We start from the raw sequence: 20,607 nt of genomic DNA on the forward strand, positions 1-20,607 counted from the left end.
GTTGATTGTGTTTTTAAAAGACAGGGTTAGTTAGAAAACTAATAAATTATCACTATTTCACCTCAGACCTGGGAAAAGTGCTGATTCTGATATTTATATTCTTTATTGCATAATTCTTTCATTACCTTATTAACAAATCGCCACAGGTCTATGTACCTAAACCCAATATGTTACAACCCAAAATATGTTACCCCACAATATCTGATATTTTTATAATTTGCTGTGCTTGCCAATGACTACAAGTCTCCTGGGGTCTGCCTGAAATGAAAAAAAGATTCGGAGCATTGGAGGCGAGGCATTGAGGCATGTTGCTATCTTAGCGTCTGATACAAAGTTTCATGTATAACTGATACATACACAAAGTTCATAACTGGCACCTTGAGCCCTGCTACAGCAAGCGACACCTTTGAAGGCAGCGAGGCAGCTGGCAGACTTCTGTTTCAGACGGACCTCGTGTCGTATTACATGGGACTTTTATTTTGAAGAGGATATATCTCTGTTTTATGGGAGGTCCAGACTCCCACACTCAGCCACAGTCGCTTATTTGGTAAGTAAGATGCACTTATTTCCACTTCCCTCTTGTGTGCTGTTACATTCTGTATATCCTCTGCACGCCTTTTACCAAGGAGAAAACAATCGAATTACCATTTCAGTTAAAACAGAGTCCAAGCTCTTCTCACTGCCATTGGAACATGTAGTCTACAAGGTAATTCTTGTTCCTTTATACTTAATCTAAGGATGTAGAACTATTGCAGGGATTTCCTGTAGAGGTTGAATTCTGTGTCTGAATTCACAGGAAACTGTACAATGTGTATGTGTAGGGATGTAACGATTACCGGTAAAATGGTAAACCGCGATAAAAATGTTGACGATAATAATTACCGTTTTCATTTCAAACATCATGATTATCACTGTTGATTACCGCGGTGTGGAAACCGTGTGTTTAATCCTTCCCAGCTTCATCGGAGCCTGCTTTTGACATACAGTAGGCCTGTTACAATGGAACAAAACTGGTACCCTACTGATTCTGTTGTTTAATTGATGGTTTTAACTACGATTCGGATTAGCCTGATTTTAAAAGGCGGAACTTTTTCACCTTTTTCAACTTTTTTTGGTCACTATAACTGTGAGGTTACATTTTCATATCGTTACATCCCTATGTATGTGTGTGCAGTAGTTTCAGTCATTTGTAGAAGCTGTTTCAGTAATCACATTTTAAACATAGATAAGTCGATGTGTGCTATTAAAGTGCGACTTGAAACTTTTAGAACCCATTAAAAGTTTGTTTTTCGCACCGCCTTGAAAAGCTCAATTGTAAAATATCCTTTTATGGCATTTTAAAAGTTATATTAGTTTGAACTTTACATTTTACATTACATTACATTACATTACATTTGGCTGACGCTTTTTAACCAAAGCGACTAACAACATGGTAAACAGTAAGTTTTAGAACAATTCTCACAATTTTAGGACAGTTTAAAAAAAAACACATTAGAGTACAGTAAGAATAAGTGCGTCGGTGAGTGCTGTATTTTAACAGTTACTTGTCAGTTTAAAACGGCTGGTGAGTGCTAGGATCAGTAAGACTTGTTGTAAGTGTTGCTATGAGAGTAGATGTTCTCTAAAGAGCTGGGTCTTCAGGAGTTTTTTGAACGTGGAAAAGGATGTCCCTGCCCTTGTAGGAACTGGCAGTGTGTTCCACCAACGAGGAACAACAGATGAGAAAAGTTTGGATTGGCTTGAGCGTACCGGTGGTAGAGCTAGACGTCGTTCGTCAGAGGAGCGCAGCGGTCTGGAGGTAGTGTAAGTCTGTATGAGGGCATTCAAGTAGGTGGGAGCAGAACCGGAGACTACTTTGTAGGCAAGCGTTAGAGACTTGAATTTGATGCGGGCCGCCATAGGTAGCCAGTGTAGCTGGATGAGCAGCGGGGTAACATGTGCCCTTTTGGGTTGGTTGTAGACCAGGCGCGCCGCTGCGTTCTGGATCATCTGAAGTGGTTTCACTGCGCAGGCTGGGAGACCTGTCAGGAGGGCATTGCAGTAGTCGAGTTGTGAGATGACTATTGCCTGAACCAGAAGTTGGGTAGCATCTTGAGTCAAGTAAGTCCTGATTTTCCGTATGTTGTAGAGTGCGAAACGGCATGACCGGGCGACTGAGGCAACATGATCTGAGAAGTTTAGTTGGTTGTCGAGAACAACTCCTAGATTTCTTGCAGTCCTGGTCGGTGAAACAGACAGGGAGTCAAATTTGATGTTGATGTCGTGGTGTATGGTAGGTTTAGCTGGGATGACCAGCAGTTCAGTCTTTGAGAGGTTCAGCTGGAGGTGGTGTGCCTTCATCCATGTAGCTATGTCTGAAAGGCAATCCGAGATCCGTGCTGAAACCAGGGGGTCGTCAGGTGGAAAGGACAGATAGAGCTGTGTGTCGTCTGCATAGCAGTGGTATGAGAAGCCGTGCGAACGGATAATCTGTCCCAAGGAGGTGGTGTAGATAGCAAAGAGGAGGGGGCCCAGCACTGAGCCCTGGGGGACCCCTGTGGTGAGATGGTGAGGTGCAGATAGCTGACCAAGCCATGATACGTTAAACGAGCGTCCTGTGAGGTAGGATTCAAACCAGGAGAGAGCAGCTCCGGAGATTCCCATGTCAGCGAGTATAGAGAGAAGGATACGGTGATTAACCGTGTCAAAGGCAGCCGATAAGTCAAGCAGAATGAGTACTGATGACCGAGCGGTCGCCCTGGCTTCTTTTAAGGCTTCTGTTACAGACAGCAGAGCCGTTTCGGTAGAGTGGCCGCTTTTGAACCCAGACTGATTTGGATCCAGAAGGTTGTTCTGTGAAAGGAAGTCAGAGACCTGTTTGGAGACTGCTCGTTCAATGCCTTTGGATAGGAAAGGCAGTAGTGAGACAGGGCGGTAGTTCTCGACTTGAGCAGGGTTGAGAGAAGCTTTCTTAAGTAACGGTGTTACCCGGGCCATTTTGAACGCTGTTGGAAATGTGCCGGAGGTTAGCGAGGCATTGATCACATGTGTGATAGCTGGAGCGATGGTCGGGCTGATGGACTGAAGTAGGCTCGTAGGTATAGGGTCCAGCGAGCATGTGGTAGGACGGCTGCATGTCAGGAGTCTGGACGCTTCACTCTCGGAGAGAGGCGTGAATGCTGAAAAAGATGTTCCAGCAGTCCCTAGAGGTTGTAGGAGTGCGGTATGTGAGTCAGATGCGTTGAGTGGGCATGTAGAGAATTGACTGCTGATTGCCGCCACTTTGTTTGTAAAAAATGAGGCGAGGGTATCTGCAGTAAGGCTGGATGGAGGAGGAGGCAGCTGAGGGTTGAGTAGCGATTTGAAGGTTGAGAAAAGTTTTCGAGTGTCTGTAGCGCTGTTGATTTTGTCATTGTAGAAAGCAGTCTTAGCAGCAGTGATGCTGGCTGAGAAGGAGGTCAGGAGTGTCTGGTAGTTTTTGAGGTCGTCAGCTAGTTTGGATTTGTGCCATTTCCTCTCCGCGGCTCTGAGTTTGGTGCGCTGCGATCGGAGGGTATCATTTAGCCATGGATGAGAATGTTTGGATCGAGCTGGCCTTGTGGTAAGAGGGCACAGCTCGTCTAGACACGAGGTCAGTGTGGAGCAGAGCGAGTCAGTGGCTTCATTGACCTCCAGAGAGGAGAAGGTGTTGAGTGGAGGTAGACCGGAGGCAACCACAGAGGAGAAGTGCGTTGGAGACAGGTTCCGGATGTTGCGGCGGAACGTGACCATCGGCTGAGGAGCCGGAGGCTGTTCTGTCAGGCTGACGTTGAACTGGATGAAGAAGTGGTCAGAAAGATGGAGAGGTGTCACCGTGAGGGTGTCTGTGCTGCAGTTCCGAGTGAAAATCAAGTCAAGCTCTTTGCCAGCTTTGTGAGTCGGTGGGCTTTGAACCAGTTCGAGGTCAAAGGAGTGGACCAGGGCCAAAAAGTCCGCTGAGCCTGGGGCATCTAAGTGGATGTTCATATCACCGAGAACAAGAAGCGGACAGTCATGCTCAGGGATGGAGGATAGCAGAGTGTCAAGTTCGTCAATAAAGTCGCCTAGTTGGCCTGGAGGGCGGTAGATGACCAGCACGTACAGTTTTGTTGGGGCGATCACTGTGATGGCATGGAATTCGAATGAGACATATTTGTTTGAAGGCAGTAGCGGGGTGAATTTCCATTTGTTGGAGATCAGCAGGCCCGTCCCGCCTCCTCGTCCAGATGGGCGAGGGGTGTGGGATAGTGTAAGGTTAGTGGAGAGTGCAGCCGGGGTGGCAGTGTTCTCTGGTTTGATCCAAGTCTCAGTGAGAGCAAGAAGTTCCAATGAAAGGTGGTTGGCATAGCCAGCTATGAAGTCCGTTTTGAACTATAATAGGTTCATGGTTTAGAGATCACAATGCTCAATTGTAAAATATCCTTTTATGGCATTTTAAATGTTATATTAGTTTGAACTATAATAGGTTCATGGTTTAGAGATCACAATGCTCAATTGTAAAATATCCTTTTATGACATTTTAAAGGTAGCCTATCATGGCATTTTAAAGGTAGCCTATCATGACATTTTAAAGGTAGCCTATCATGGCATTTTAAAGGTAGCCTATCATGACATTTTAAAGGTAGCCTATCATGGCATTTTAAAGGTAGCCTATCATGGCATTTTAAAGGTAGCCTATCTGCCCATTTGTAGCAATTCGTTAACCCAGTTCATTACTTCTCCTTTTTTTCTTCTCATAATGACAGATATGAAACCTGAACACAAAACTGAAAGCCTGTGAAATTAGTAGTTTAAAGGCCAGTAGTTTAAAGTACATAAAATAGCACTTTTAGACCCAATCTGCCAACTAAACACACATTTTTGTTGTTTAGCTTAAAGTAGTTTTGTCTAAATCTTATTTATGTGTTACGTCTATTGATTGCGGTGATTGAGCAGTTGAATATCCAACAACACAAATGGCAATGGTGCTCCCACTGATCATGTTTGCTGCGTGAGAGCGGGATGAGAGTGTGCTTCATGACTTTTACATTTTCAATACGCATTCCTGACTTTTTCCTGACGTAACGCATACATGTGATTAAACCCAAGCCAAAGGACTTCTTCATTTACAAATAAATAAAGCATATTTTTGTTTCACTAGATGAAAGTTATCCTCAATTTTCAAATAATTGATAAGTAAAGAAATCTCAACTATGTTTTGCAATTTTCACTTGCTTTATAGCAAATAAAAAGTAGACCGCAACAGAATGTCAGAAAAGGCCTGTGAGAGGATGAATACTATTACTTTGTGTGTGTCTGACATATTCTTGTTTTCTCCTCCCTTATACAGTGTGATGGCAGCTACTGGAACCCACCAAAAAGTGCTGATAAGTTTGCTTATATTTTTGTTTATTTTTGTAGTATTCTACATGTATAAACGGAACAATACTTTAGCACCTCAGACACCTCAAGTGGTCCACATTGCTAAGGAAAATAATACAAATGAAAATTACACGATCCTCCTCATATGGTTTTGGCCTTTTAAGAAAAGATTTGACCTGAACTCCTGTGCATCAAAATATCAAATCAATGGATGCCATCTCACTGATGACAGAAATCTCTATTCCAAAGCTGATGGAGTGCTCATCCATCATAGAGACATCTATGATAATCTGTCAAATCTTCCCAATCTGCCACGTCCTTTCTTCCAAAAATGGATATGGATGCTCTTTGAGTCTCCCCAGAATTCGAAAAAAATTCAAGGGCTGGACAACTTGTTCAATGTCACCATGAACTACCGGCGGGACGCTGACATTACTGTGCGCGAGCAGCTGCAGTGCAACATTAAAGAAACTGCGGAGCCCATTCCGGTCAAAAACAAAAAAACAAAAACTGTTTGTTGGATTGTAAGCAACTGGAATGAGAATCACGCACGCGTGAAATATTATAACATACTTAAGGAGCACATTGAAGTTGAGACGTTTGGGAGGCATTTTAACCGGGTGCTTAGTAATGAGGGGTACACCCAGACAATAGAAAACTGTAAGTTCTATCTCTCTTTTGAAAATACACTTAAGAGTTCTGACCACACAGCAATTGACTACATGACTGAGAAACTGTACAGTCCACTCCGCCTGGGGACAGTGCCTGTTGTTTTAGGGCCACCAAGAGACTCCTATGAGAGGTTCATACCACGAGATGCCTTCATTCATGTTGATGACTTCAGTAGCCCCAAAGAGTTGGCAGACTATCTACTCGGGATAAATGAGACTGAGTATCACCAGTTCTTCAACTGGCGAAAACACTTCACAATGACAGGTGTCAACTTTGCAGAGGAGCATGCGTGTCGGGCATGCCAGTACATCCGTGAGAGAAAAAGCTTCCAAGTTTTCACTAATCTCAACAAATGGTACTGGGGATAACGACTACTGTGTGACTACACTGGGTCGTCAAGTGTTATAAAGTGCACAGTCTTTTCATAAGTCATCATAACACTGTGGTTATTGCACTATAACTATTTATGCTCAGGTAATTTTATGTGGATATTTGATTTAGTTTCATTTAGTATAGTATAGGTAGTATATTTACTATTTTTGTATTTTTTATCTTTTTGTGTTTCGTGTTTATCTTGTTTTTTTATTTTTACTTATATTACATTTTCTGCTATAAGTGCATGTTGTGTGTGATGTCTGTATGCTACTGAGACTTTGAATTTCCCCTTGGGGATCAATAAGGTATCTATCTATCTATCTATCTATCTATCTATCTATCTATCTATGTACTTAATACTTCCTTCATGAATATCATAACGATTAAAATAAAAACCTTGTTACCATTACAGATGGTATAATTTTGTATTTGCATAATTTTCAGGCTATATTTTGTTTTGTGTCAAAGCATTCATTGTGTGGGGGTAATGGAGCCTATTGCAATACATTTTCAAGCAGATTTGTCTCACAATACGTTCATGTTAATTTATGTTCAAAAATGCTGACCAGACAAATATTGATTATTGATGGATATTCTGAATACTCAGATAGGCCTACCACCCACAGTACACAATCCAATCAAAATGTCTGGCAACTGAAGACATCTACTGAAAAGAAGCATTATGATACACTATATGTGGACACTTGTGTCTTACCAATGTTGTTATTAGCTGGTTGAATGCCAATGGTATGTCTTTTTAATGGTTAGATTACTTAGTTGTTGCTTAAATTCCACTGTACGATCAGCCACTTAATACATATAGACCCCTTCGCAACGGCGGTGAAAACATAAACATTCGGGTGGGTGTGACGTCACTGGAGGCAGAAACAATCATTTGGATAGTGAGGCGGCTATTTGAATAGTAGCCTACTAGTGAGGCGGCTAAAATCAGACAGTAATCTAAAATCTTTGCTAAAATGTGTAACGATATAACACAGTATGTACATACACTCATCAGCATCACTGGCGAAGAAAGCCCAGCAGCGCCTCTACTTCTTGCGCAAATTGAAGAAGGCAAGTGCCACGCCTCCCGTCATGACTACATTCTACAGAGGGACCATCGAGAGCATTGTCTCCAGCAGCATCACAGTGTGGGGCGGAAGCTGCACAGATCAGAACAGGAAGACCCTCCAGCGCACTGTTAACACAGCTAAGAGGATCATTGGAGCACCACTCCCCTCCCTGCAGGACATTTACATCACCCGCCTCACCCGCAAAGCACTAATGATTGTCAAGGATACAACCCACCCTGCACACGAACTGTTCAGCCTCCTGCCCTCTGGAAAGCGGTACAGGAGCCTCCGCTCCCGCACCACCAGACTGGCAAGTAGCTTCATCCACCAAGCAATCAGGATGCTGAACACTCTACCCACTCTCCCATCACTGACAGCCCCCCCCCCACCCACCAGCCAGCCAGGAACCTAGGAAACTAGGATCCTGTCTACCCTAACCCCCCCCCCCAACACCGCCCTGTGGAACTGCACTGTGACTGCGCAGCCTAACGTGTTGCTGCTTCACATCAAGCCTGATATACTTGAAATTACTGCATACTGCATATCAATGTAAATATACAGGTTACACAAGCACAAGTTTAAACTCATGTAACTCATGTAACTGTTAAGACTATATTAATTTTTTTATATATATGTCCTATATTTCGATTTTGATACATACATGTTCTATATTTCAGTCTTGCACTTTAATTTAATGTTTTATGGTCTATGGCTATGTCTATAGTATGGCTATGTCTGTATTTAAAGTATGTCTATGTCTGCATGAGAAAGTAAGAAACGAAATTTCAATTCTTTGTATGACCAGTGCATGTAAAGAAATTGACAATAAAAGCCGACTCGACTCGACACTCAGTGTACGTGATCGGGAGGATTATTTGAAAAAAATAAGGCTACATTATCAGATGGGACCATCCTGACAGACCTAATACCGTCAGTGATTGGAAAGAAGAGTGACAGGCATCAGTTGAATGGCCGGACATTATTGAAAAACCGAGTGTCTACAGTAACGAGAAGCTGAGGGTGTATAAATCATTGAATGCATTTAACTATCCACTAAATGGTTATGTCCAAGACTTACAATAGACCTACAATGACGTATCGGATGAGTTTTGTGTTTGCTGAACCGACATTTTACCGACAATGTTTTTTAATACTTCAAAATAACATTTTATAAATGAACCTCACATTTTTCAGTAGCCATAGGTGTGTAGATTTGAACAAAATCTAGTTTGTTTCTTACCGGGGCTGCCTGAAATGTCTAATTTTGTTTACCACGCTCGGAGTTTAGTGCTGGGCCTTACACAGTAGTAGTAGGCCTAGCTAGTAGCCTAATCAAGGATCTTTGGTTTAGCTCTTCGAGTCACGGTAAAATATAATTTTTGGTACATAGCTAATTTAGATACACTTATGGTGTGGGCGCTTGCGTTTCTTTAGGAATCCGCCGTCTTGGTTTGTATAGAAATGAATATTAAGTGACATATACATGGATTTCTATGGAACGTCACGAAAACATGCGTGCGCAACCAAGAGACAGAAAGCACCACAGAACAGCATAGAGCAATGCAAAAGAGCAAAAGAATAAAATGAGTTTTTGTGCTGAAAACTGCACCAATTCGAAATCACGATGGTTAGAGAATGTTAAATATGTTCAATATCCCTAACGGAATGCATGTCTTCGCCAAAAATGACAAAATACGATGTTATATTAATAATCCAAATGAACGTCAAACTTTGAAATATAGTCTGAAATGAGATGTTATTATCATTGAGACAACAGGGGTATACAAAAAATCCGATTGTAGCTTACAGCAGCCGACTATTTAGGTTAAGTTTATAACGTTGTGGACGGCCACCAAGAGTCTTCTGCCTCACGGCTGCGCGCGCAATTTGTTGGTAAACGGGAAACCCGTGTATACACGGCTTGGGTTATCGTGAGTCAAACGAACAACTACGTTCTCACTGGAAACTGTAGCCTACTTATTTCAAATTTAACCGATGACTTTTTCGGTTCTGGCACCCGACAGCACAGCAAGATGAGACCATGATAACCTTTAGCCTCCCAAATATATGACTGTTGGTTTAGCTTCCCAGCTGAGGTGATGGTTTGTTTTGCCTCCAGTGGACGTAATGACGTAGGCTGAGAAGGTACCTATAGCAAATGTGATTTTAATGTAATTTCCATATGATTCATTATTAAGTCAAATAATTTGTAAACTGTCAGTGTATATGACAAGCACTTGTTGATGCGATTGCAACACCACAGAGGCTGTGGTTATTTCCTGTGGTTATTTCCTGTTGAGCTACTGAACTTCGACATTTACTTGAAAGTCTTTTTAGGTTGATTACGGTATGTGCATAAAACCTTGTAAGGTGAAGTTAAGATATTACTTTATTCAATCCCACACCAGGGACATTTACTTGTTACAACAGCCAGGGATGGATCCATGGCCGTAGCTACCATTGAGGACACCGAGGTCATGTCCTCGGTATTTTCTTCAAGTTTCGTTTAATTTATTAAGTAGGCTACGAATATCCGACGAGACAATTATCCTTGCATTAACGTACCATCACGTGACACGCCGTTGCAGATAGGCTACCTCTGACATGTCAAAACAAAAGTAGCGTCGACTCGGTTATCGTGGACTGTGCCAATAAACTAGGCTATTTAACAAACGCAACGCAGCTCACATAAACGTCAATATAAATCCATTATCCAAAATAAATTAACTTGACGGTTGGTTCATTTCTGTCAGAAGGCTTTCACCTGACCTATACAAAGGCTGCAACAAAGTTAATGTTTGGAAAGACAGAAGAAGTTGAGCAGACAAAGAGAAGGAGGGAAGGTAAGAAAGATAATGGTCAAATACAGTACAGCTGTAATATGGCTATTGAGATGCTAACCTGTAATGAAAATGTTATGTTGAAATTAAGTGGAGATGCAGTTAGCTAACCTGCACTGAAACTGAAGCTCTATTAATGTTATATAGGATGGATAATTAATGGTGTGATGGATATTATCACATGGCCCAAACATACTGTAACATTTTCAAATTATATACATTATTGAGATTTGTTGTTTTAAGCAATCCAACACAAGATACAAGAGAAAGAAATCAGGCAGTTGAGGATAAAGAAGAGAATAGAGGGAAATGATGAAGGGCCCTCCCTAGGTGAGTGAGAAGGTAGCCTATAAGCTCTGCAGCCTATGACCCTGCAATTTATAAATGCAACATTCCCTATGCTGATGGAGAAGCAGAGCATTCCTAATTACAGATGGAGCAGGGTCCAGTCTAAATATCCAAAGCCAATTTGGGAAAAGGCTCTTGAGGTGGGTCAGTGACAGATAAGGGTTGGTAAGATGAGAAAATTAAAAATATGTTTAAACCTTTAAAACAAAACATGCCTGAGGTTTGCTAAAGTGTATACTTTGTATTTCTGTTGTATTCATATTATTTAATATGACGTGTATGCTATTTTTTTTAACAAAAGATAGAACTAACAGCCTGTTAAATTGTCAAATGGTGTAACCACAAAAATGACATATCTAATATTTCACACCTCCTAGAGTTCATGCAATTGCTCTCATGAAATTATTAGTTTATTTTGTAATATCCTATGAGAATATGTTTTATTATATTTATTTCTAAATTTAAATGACATGGGTTTTTCATTGTACTGAGCAAGACCATATGCTGTAAACATCTTGTTTTCTGTCTATTCTTTGACCATTTGAGTAAAAATGGTCAAACAACCATTGTACAGTAAAGTAGAGTATTAAATCATTATCCATATTAATTTTTTTGTACATTATTAGTATTTAAGACAAAATACTGGTTACACCAATTGACATAAATCGGTTACACCAATTGACCATAAAACGTTTATAGCAATAGGACAAGAAATTGACACAGAAAATAGGAATCAAGGTAAACTGAATTGGATATTTTGATATGTATTCATGTCATTCATCATATTCCATATCAAATATCATTTCATAACATCAATGAAGAAACTTGTGTTCTATTTGATTTCAATTCAGTTCTCATACAATTTCAGTCTATACCCATTATTTTCAAAGAGTGAGATAAAGTGCCCTATTTTCGCGATGCAAAACCTGGCGCAAAGCATATTATTATTCTGACGCAAAGTTTTTTCCTATCTTACACTTCACTTTTATTAAATAATGCGCCCAGGGGTGTGGCAATTACCAACATAAGGTGTGGTCTGGCACATGATCTAAAAATCGCTATCTTATACCGTCTAAAAAGCATTACGCCACTGACCAAGAAAAGCCTGGTCTATAGCGAAAGGCGCATATGAAACACAGCTGAAGACGCAATGTCACAAGATGTAAGCAGCAATTCCTCTGCAGAATAAATGTCCTTAGGTTATTTATTCATTCGAACATTATAGTGGGAAGTTTTGCTTTTTTCAGGCTATGTTTTTGCTGGTAACCCATTGTCAGTCAATATTGAAAGTAATTAACTGTGTATAACTGTTTTGTCATTGACTATGACACCACAGTGAAGTTAGTTTCACTTTACCTACAGTATATGTTTAATTAATAGACAAGTGCAGATGTGTGTAGCCTATACTCTACTCGGTTTTAGTAAAAAATGGCTTAGTAGAATACCTGTTCCATACGGTCTTGCGTACAAGCAGATTCCTTCAAATACACTGCTGACTATCAAAATACTGATGCGCTGTTTGAAGTTGCTCTGCTTGCTGTTAAAGGGAATGACAGATGTCCTCCTCATTGGTTTAAAGGATGTTAAGCCCAAAACACACCTATGACTGATTAAGAAACATAAGAGCCACCTTTCTGCGCCAGGCACCTGACGTTTGATAACAAAACCACCCCGAATGTGGACTGGACAAACCCCTAAATGTATTTACGCTATTTGCTAGTGACCATGCATTTTATATTGCTAAATTAGGGCCCAAAGTGTGTGTGAGAGAGAATAAGAGTGAGTGAAAGAGTGGGTATGATCATTTCTTAACAACCAACCAACAGCAGGATCTGCGTTCACATGCACTCTGTGGCGAGACAAGTTTTTCTTGCTTGTAAGTGGCATCCATTGGGGGACAAGAGGTACATTTTATATATACTGTAATAAATGTATTTATATTATTTATTTATAATTTGAACATACTGTTTACATACATCATAATAAAATATTTAAAAAATATTATGGAAGTTTAAATTTAAAATGAAAAGCTTTGACATTTCAAAAATCGCTTAAATTGCAATCTAATTAAACCTATTTAAAGCTATTGTTCATGCTAAACAGTTAGTCACTATTTAAATTATAAAAATAATATAATTGGCACCTAAAATTACATACTCTTGGCCCTGAATCTGATCAAACTGGTCTCAAACAGAAAAGAGTCAAATGGTGTAACCGGTTACACCATTTGACATTTCTATTTAAAAGCAAAATTTGCAGGCATTATTATGGACAACTATGTACACACTTCACCTTTATGTGAATATGCAAACACAGTTTTTACATTAAATTGAATATTTTATGATTATTATGATTTATCAACATTTTTAAAAGGTCATACCATTTGACATGTAACCTAAGCTTGCCTGGCCATGGCCTAAAAACACTATTATGTTACTTGAAGAGAGCTGCTAACCTTGACTCAGCAGTTGGGGTCTTGAAGGGTCCTTCTCTATGACATAATTTCCTGTCACATGATTCTCTGACATAATGCATACAAATTTGCTCCTTAAATGGTGGTTACACCACTTGACATTTTAAGTGGTTGATGTGACAGACACGATTCCCCATATTAATTCAAACATTCAGAACAATAGGGTTTCATTACTTGTATTAAATATAGAAAAGTTCTTGTGCAAGATCATGCCAGATTATTTTAGAAGGGATTTTGGAGAGAATTTCACATTTTTTTCAGCAAGTGTAATTATTTGGTTCATGTTTTTGTGGTTACACCGTGTTGACAATTTTACCCAAATTCAGTTAATACTCTTTCAAAATTAAATAAATCCAAAACTTTAAGATTAGGGTTTGATGAAAATGATATTTGAAAATAATTTGTCAAATTATTTTTAAATTTTAACAATTTTAAATGTATATAACCCATATGTACACAAAAAAATGAGCGTCACGTCATTGACCCAGGTGCATCTAAAAAAATGGAAATTGTGGAAAAGTGTATTGGTTCAAGTTATAAACAAACGGGGGGCCCAAAATTTCTGGCGATGTCGCTGACCTCGGTATTTTAAAAATCCTGGCTACGGCCTTGGATGGATCCAGCAATAAAATAATTAAAAAATAAACTGTTGAAAAGAATGCAATCATGTCACATTATGTCAAGGATAAATTAGGCGATCAGGTCATTTATAGAGTATCAGACAGACATTAGGCTACACATTAAAGTCATACAATGAATAACACCACTTTGTATGTGATGGGCAGGTACATACAAATACCTTACAAACAACTATAAAAACCTATGAACTACTAAAAAGAAATAGATAGTGATTGTGAATCATCATATGCCTCTGCAGTTTCATGCACAGGAACTATTATACTATTCACACTGGAATGATTTATGCAGTATTTTTCCTGTTTCATTTAATTTCTTTTAATTTCCCGTTTCATAGCATATGTTCAAATCGCACAGGAGGCATCATTGTTTCAAACAACAGACCTAACGTGTTCTAACGACTTAAGTCATGTGTAGAATTCTGGGGTATTCTTACTGTATTCTGATGTGTTCATATGTTACTTCTGTGTGTAGTATACAACGGGGAGAGGTCCATACTATTGTACATAACATAACTGTAGCTTAAGGCCTGTGTACCAGCAGGAAGGTCAGACAGGCCGATGTTTGGGAACATCAGACATAACATGGCCGAGGGAGACAGCATGTCTGCCTATTCGGGCTGGTATCTCCATCTGGCCAGAGCCGGGTTTTGTACACTGGTTGGCTCCTGCCACGTTGGCATGATTGTTGTTTGTATGTTTTAGTATAACAGGCTTTGTCTTAGGTTTTGACTCTGAGACGGATCGAGGAAGCGACCAAGTAGCATCTTCTGTCGGAAGGCTCAGCCGCCGCTTCTAACAACAACCAGAACTGTTAGACTGCACAGTTTTACTGTTCGAGACTTAGCCTGTGTTCTGTTATTCCTTATTGTACCATCTACAATAAATCATCATCTAATCGCCGATCCTGATCCCGCCGTCAAGCTTTATTGACCATCTTCAATACAACCATCAGAACTAAAACACAACGCAACAACCAGAGAATCCTACACGTTTTCTACATGTTTAAACACTGTTTATTCGCAAACATAGGCCTGCCGCTCAACTAAAAATAGACCCGCGCCACCAAGTTCCTGTCATGACTTAACCCTTTCATTGCTGAAACTGTACAATAGGCCTCAGTCTTTTGTATTGGTTTAATGTTAGGCTTATCTCTAATGGACAGTCTTACCTTAGAACAGAACATATTTGGCTTTAAAGGAGCGTGTTACCGCTGGGAGGATGAATGTGTATTTAAATTGGGTCATTTATGTAGTAGAAATGTGGAGTCATTATTGAAGCCAGCGTCTTCTTGACCGAGAAAAACCCGAAAATGTGTTTTTGGCTCATGTGGATGAAAGCCAACAACTCCCATAACTCCCTGCCTTTCACTGCTCTTCGCTGCTGGTCATGATAGATCAATTCTAGGATACCTCTTTTTTAAGATGACCTGGCACAAAGATGTTAAGTTTATACTATGGCTGTTCATGTCACGAGCGACAAACTACTTCCTGTTTTGAGTGTCTCTCTTCCAGGTTGTCCAGGTTGATGGAGAAGACTTTAAGATCCCTCTTGATGACGTCTTTAAAGCATAGGCGGAGCGACCATGTTTGCGGGGGGCATTTGCCAGCTCGCCATATAATAAGATTTTAGGGAGGCAAGTGTCATTCATTCGATGATCATGCCCAGCCCATCGGAGATGGCATTCACAGACGATGGTGTACAGGTCACTGGAGCCTGTTCTCTCAAGTATGACAGAGTTTGGTACATGGTCCTTCCAGCATACAGCCAGTATGGAACGAAGGCAGCAAAAATGGAAGGCATTGAGGCGATGTTCGTGCTTGAGGCATGTTGTCCATGTCTCGCTACACATGTATGGTATACACAGATTTTGTGGAACAAGGAGAGGTTCTTGTACTAAACACGCTTGCTCAATTTGCCAAACATTGATGATGCCTTTCCATGTTAAGCTCTGCATCAACGTTGGTAGGTGAATTTCTCCACCGCAGATAGAGATGTGTTGTCGATGGACACAGCAGGGTTCAGGGTTGCAGTTTTGGCAAGGACAACTGTCTTTTTTTAAGTTGATCTGTAAGCCAGACATGCAGAGGCAAAGCATGAGCAGAGCAGTTGTAGATCTGCCTCTGAGTGGGCGACAAAAAGGCAGCATCATCAGCATAAAGCAGCTCATGTACCAGAACATGGTGTACTTGGGTCTTCACCCGCAGTCTGGCCAGATTGAAACCGTTTTCCTGAGCTGCGGGTGTGTAGAAGGATACCCGAGTCATCAGAGAGGGCATGGCGTAGTAGGGTAGAGAAGGCATGGCGTAGCAGGGTAGAGAGGAATATTCCGAAGATGCCTTTAAACCATACAGTTGTAACTTAGGAGGACAGCAAAGTCTTTGCAGGTTGGGGAAGAGTTCAGATCGGCTAACGTAGTCAAAGGCCCGGGTCAAGTTTACAAACACCAGGAACAGAGGTTTGTGTTGTTCAATACACTTTTCCTGTAGTTGATTTGACACAGAACATTGAAAACTACACTGGCTTTCAGGGAGGATACGGTCAGCAAGGATTTGTTGCCATGAAAGAATATTGCGAGAATTCTGGCAAGACTGAGCATAGATATTCCTCTGAAAGGAATGTCTTAAGAATTGGTAGATTGTTGTTTCACTCCATTCCACTAGGTGTCACACTGCACCTATTTTTCAATTTCAATTTAATATCACCTTTAGAGCACCAAAACATTGCACATGTCTCATGGCCCTTTACAGAGTGTTAAACAATCAGAGAAGGCCCATGAGTAACAGGGGCGAGGAAAAACTCCCTAGAATTGGAGATACATGTATTTTTCAACATGTTCGCCTGAAATGACTGCATGCTTGTTAGCCTATTACTCTCACAACTACACAACGAGCCTACATTCACTGATTTTGTTTGACACCAATAAAAGTTTCTATCAGTGTTACTATCATTTTTTTGATTGACATGGAACATTGAATGACCTCTGTATTTGAAATGTGCTATATAAATAAAGTTGACTTGACTTGGAATTACATGTTGTATGCATAATGTTACATGCCGGCTCAAGCATGAAACATAGAGGGGAGGCCACACGCAGATAATAAGTAAATAAAGTATATTTATTAAAGAATATTGTAGTGAAGATTAAGAAAGTCAGTATAATCAAAGTCCTTTTAGGCAAGTCCCTCCACTCGGCGGCCATATACCAACGTTTTATGGGCACTCATCGGGCACAGTCTTTGGGTCGAACTGCGCGTGCGCAAAGGCTTCACGACACCAATCTTGCTCCAGCGGCGAGATCACAACACATGATTGGCATGATGTCTTCACAACACACCATATGATTGGCTCAATGCATTCACGTCGACGTTTTGCCGAGGAAGGGGTGGGATATGTGTAGACAACGGCCATATTGGCGTGACAAACTAGCCCCATGCATTTCTATGGAGTATTTTTTGAGTGCTGTGTCTCCACATTAGAAAGTCTCTGGTATAATGAAGTGTAAAATAAGAATGTAGTGCCAGTCAGTGTCTAGGGGTATGTACAGCGAAACGGAAAACAAAAGCCAACGTCGGAGAAGAGAGCCCCCAGCATGGGGAGAGCAGGCTTCTTATCCCCACACCAATCAAGGGGTGATCACACAACTGGGTACACCTGGGCCCTAGTCACCTGCCACAGAGAGAGGGAGAGACAGAGCACAGGCACAAAAGTGGGCGGGCCAAAAGAGACCCACCAGGGTCGTAACAATAAGTAAAAGTGAAAAGTCAATAATCAAACTAAAAAACATAGGTATAGTGAGAATCCCTTACAAAAAGGGGAACAGTCTTTCTGTATATGAATTTGACCATGATGATCATCAAGTCATTTCCTTTGGAGTATTATGTAAGTCACAGGAAATGTGAGGTGTGTTAAGATATCTGTGTGACGCAGGATCTTGAAAACGCAGAGGTGCCAGTCATCCACCACCATTTTAGTGACAGCTGCTAATGCTCTGGGCTATAGGATATATATTATGAACATCCAGCGTAACACAGGGGCAGCGTTACTGCTATAGGACAATCAGTGGAAAAACAGAGGTGGCCTCTGGGAGTCCCTGAGGAGGTTGCATATTGCATAGTGCGTGAATAGAACATTTTAGGGAAACAAAGAAGGAGGTCTGAATACAGAATGATAGGGAGGTGAGGAGTACTTGTGCCTTGTTATGCATCACTTCTACATTCTTCATGAGAAATCAAGCTCCTGAAACCAGATTATCCACAGCAGGTTTCAATTTGACTGCAATTGAAGAAAATAACATTGAAGTACCTCCCAATGAAGGGATACTATTGCCATAGTAACAGGTCTCCTCTCCAGACTGGTAGATATGTGTATGAGACCTTTTGTAACGGCTTGCCTAATTTATGCCAGTACTACCAAAGTCCTTATAGGCAAGTCCCCCGACTCGGCGACCATCTTGGTAACACACTTTGAGCAGTTACCGGGCAACCATTACCCCCAAGTATTTCATATGGAGGATTCTTTAAGTGTTATGTCTCTGCTACTACTGCCCTTGCCCCTCATGTGCATAGTGGTCTATGGCAGTGGTTCTTAACTGGTCTTGCTGGGACCCGCAATTTCCCATGTTCATTAAATCGCGACCCTATATATATTTTTAGGGGTCCGAGCAGCGTAGCTGCAGGACCCCTATTGTTTCTGTACCGTTCATTTTTGGCCAAAATTCTGTAAAAGTCATACTGCAGCCTAAACCGTAACTCCAAAACTCTTCAAATTTTCAGGTATGGTTACCAGTACCCCCTCTGCCCATAACCCAAAATTTGGGGCACTGCACCCAAAGGTGGCGCTATTGGGAAAAAAAGTTAATTATGCTTATTTCTCCTTACCAGATTGACCTAGACTCAAAATTCTTTCATCATATTAATCTCTACATTCAGATGCATCTTTTTCACCCTGGTCTTATGCTCTAAAAATGTTTACTTTTGCCACAATTTCAGAGAAAAGCCAAACATCATAAAAAGTTTCACAGGCTTCAAAAATTATCAAATCTTCACCAAAATTCTCACAGACAATGTTTAGACAAAGCCTCACAAAAGTTATCAAAATAATTTGGATATGTTGTTCAGCCCATTTCTCCTATATCACCTATATTCCTATATGAGTATTTTTTTCCCTTGGAGAACAACCATACAACCATCATTATGTGGATCCCATTAACAGTGCACATTTTCAGATCTGTACTCTTTTTTATAAAGCCCTTAATTCTATTGTCAAATGTATGCTAGGAATTTTCTTGATGTTGTGTGTTTGCCAACACACATTTTCACCGTATAAATTATTTAGGATTGTCAGTGGCTCAGTGGGATAATGCCTAGTGCTGGCGTTTGTTAGGTTGAGAGTTCGAATCCCCGGTAGTGCTTTAGGCTCTAACTCGAATACTTGGTTATAATTGGTTATTGAAGATTCACACCATTGAACAGCACCTGAATGACATCAGCCAATCAACATTCACACTCATCAGTTGCCAAGAATCAGAATGCCGGGACTCTCTATTACATTTAGGGGAACTTCTTTGTTTACTATTTTTCCTTCATCATTATGTCTATCTTATTTATATTTCATCCATTAGTGTTCATCTCTACAAATATCTAATTGCCCCAGAATTTCAAAAAGTTTTCAGGTGTGTACTCTTTTAGGAAAGCCCTTCATTTTATTGTCAATTGTATGCTTGGAGTTTTTCTTGTTGTGTGTTTACAAATACACATTTTCACCATGTGAATGTGACTGGCCAACATGTAGGATTGACAGTGGCTCAGTGGGAAAATGCCTTGTACTGGTGATCCTTAGGTTGAGAGTTCAAATCCCACTTAAAGCATTAGTGTTTGAATGCTGTTGGGTTGTGGAGGTTAGCATACTAAAATAGAATGCTGTTGGGTTGTGGAGGTTAGCACACTATAACACTACAGCTACTTGTCAATATGGACTTGTAGTGCAAGGCAAGTATAACTGTATAATTATAGGCTGTTTATCTTATTGACTCCAACACAGAACCCAATCCCCCCCCCCCCCTTCACCTACCACCACAAATACAATTAAATTCTCTGGGAAACACTTCCATTATCAAACCCTTCATCTTATTCACGACAAATAAATAGTCCTGTAGAATCAAGTATTATTAGAATACTATTGGGTTGTAGAGATTAGCATACTACAATAGAGTATTGTTAGAATACTGTTGGTGAAAAGACTCCCTAAGTTTATATGTGTATATATATATATATATATATATATATATATATATATATATATATATATAATTATTACATTGTTTCTCATTTTAGAATGTACACTTAAATCTGCACAAAGTCCTTGTGGTGAAAGTGCTGTGGAGAAATTGCAGGATTTTTTGGCTCTGCCACCTAACCACGCCCAGTTTACCTGCTGGAAAACCCTGTAGCTCCGGAGCAGGGGCTCAGACCAGGATAAATTGTTTGCTCGCCCTCAGTTCACTCTTTTGTTTATCTCAACCCAGCACTCCAGTGTGTCCTGCTTTGTGTGCGTCTTTGAGTTAACGTAAGTCATCACTTTAATGACCCTCACTATGACTTTTGTGATGTTTATCAGTTTGTAGAGTAGCTCTGCCATCATGTGTTTGTTGGTTTGGTGTGTTGGAGTTCCATGTGAGAGATGATTAGATGATGGTTGGTTGACTTGGGATGTCAAGTATTGTTTAGTTGTACCTTATATAGCCATATGATTTCAGTTTATTGTTGTGAGTTGGGATCTGTACTGATTTACCCCATTTCACTGATTACTCCATTTTCTGTTTGTTTCCTCTT

The 20,607-nt window shown here is 40.5% G+C and overlaps 1 protein-coding gene and 1 long non-coding RNA gene across 3 annotated transcripts; both read left to right on the forward strand.

Annotated features, from left to right (window-relative positions):
- Positions 1–487: 487 nt before the first annotated feature.
- Positions 488–6,590, forward strand: LOC121705201 (4-galactosyl-N-acetylglucosaminide 3-alpha-L-fucosyltransferase 9-like). 2 transcript variants are annotated; one of them, XM_042086049.1, is made up of 2 exons: positions 488–547; positions 5,327–6,590. In XM_042086049.1, the coding sequence occupies exons 1-2, from the start codon at positions 504–506 to the stop codon at positions 6,396–6,398; spliced, it is 1,116 nt and encodes a 371-aa protein (XP_041941983.1). In that variant the 5' UTR covers positions 488–503; the 3' UTR covers positions 6,399–6,590. The 2 variants fall into 2 exon arrangements, with proteins under 2 accessions (XP_041941983.1, XP_041941984.1); XM_042086050.1 differs by lacking the exon at positions 488–547 and adding an exon at positions 558–706.
- A 2,731-nt stretch (positions 6,591–9,321) lies between these two features.
- On the forward strand, positions 9,322–20,196 carry LOC121706186. Its single transcript, XR_006030982.1, has 4 exons — positions 9,322–9,623; positions 10,232–10,321; positions 14,319–14,322; positions 20,110–20,196. It is a non-coding gene; the product is annotated as an uncharacterized LOC121706186 (long non-coding RNA).
- The last annotated feature ends 411 nt before the right edge of the window (positions 20,197–20,607 follow it).

This window comes from Alosa sapidissima, chromosome 3 (genome assembly GCF_018492685.1).
Source record: "Alosa sapidissima isolate fAloSap1 chromosome 3, fAloSap1.pri, whole genome shotgun sequence".
Classification (NCBI taxonomy): Eukaryota; Metazoa; Chordata; class Actinopteri; order Clupeiformes; family Clupeidae; genus Alosa; species Alosa sapidissima.

Coding starts and splice junctions, on each gene's coding strand:
- LOC121705201 (XM_042086049.1), top strand. CDS start 504: ATGGGAGGTCCAGACTCCCACACTCAGCCACAGTCGCTTATTTG. Junction 548..5,326: donor CAGCCACAGTCGCTTATTTG/GTAAGTAAGATG, acceptor TCCCTTATACAG/TGTGATGGCAGCTACTGGAA.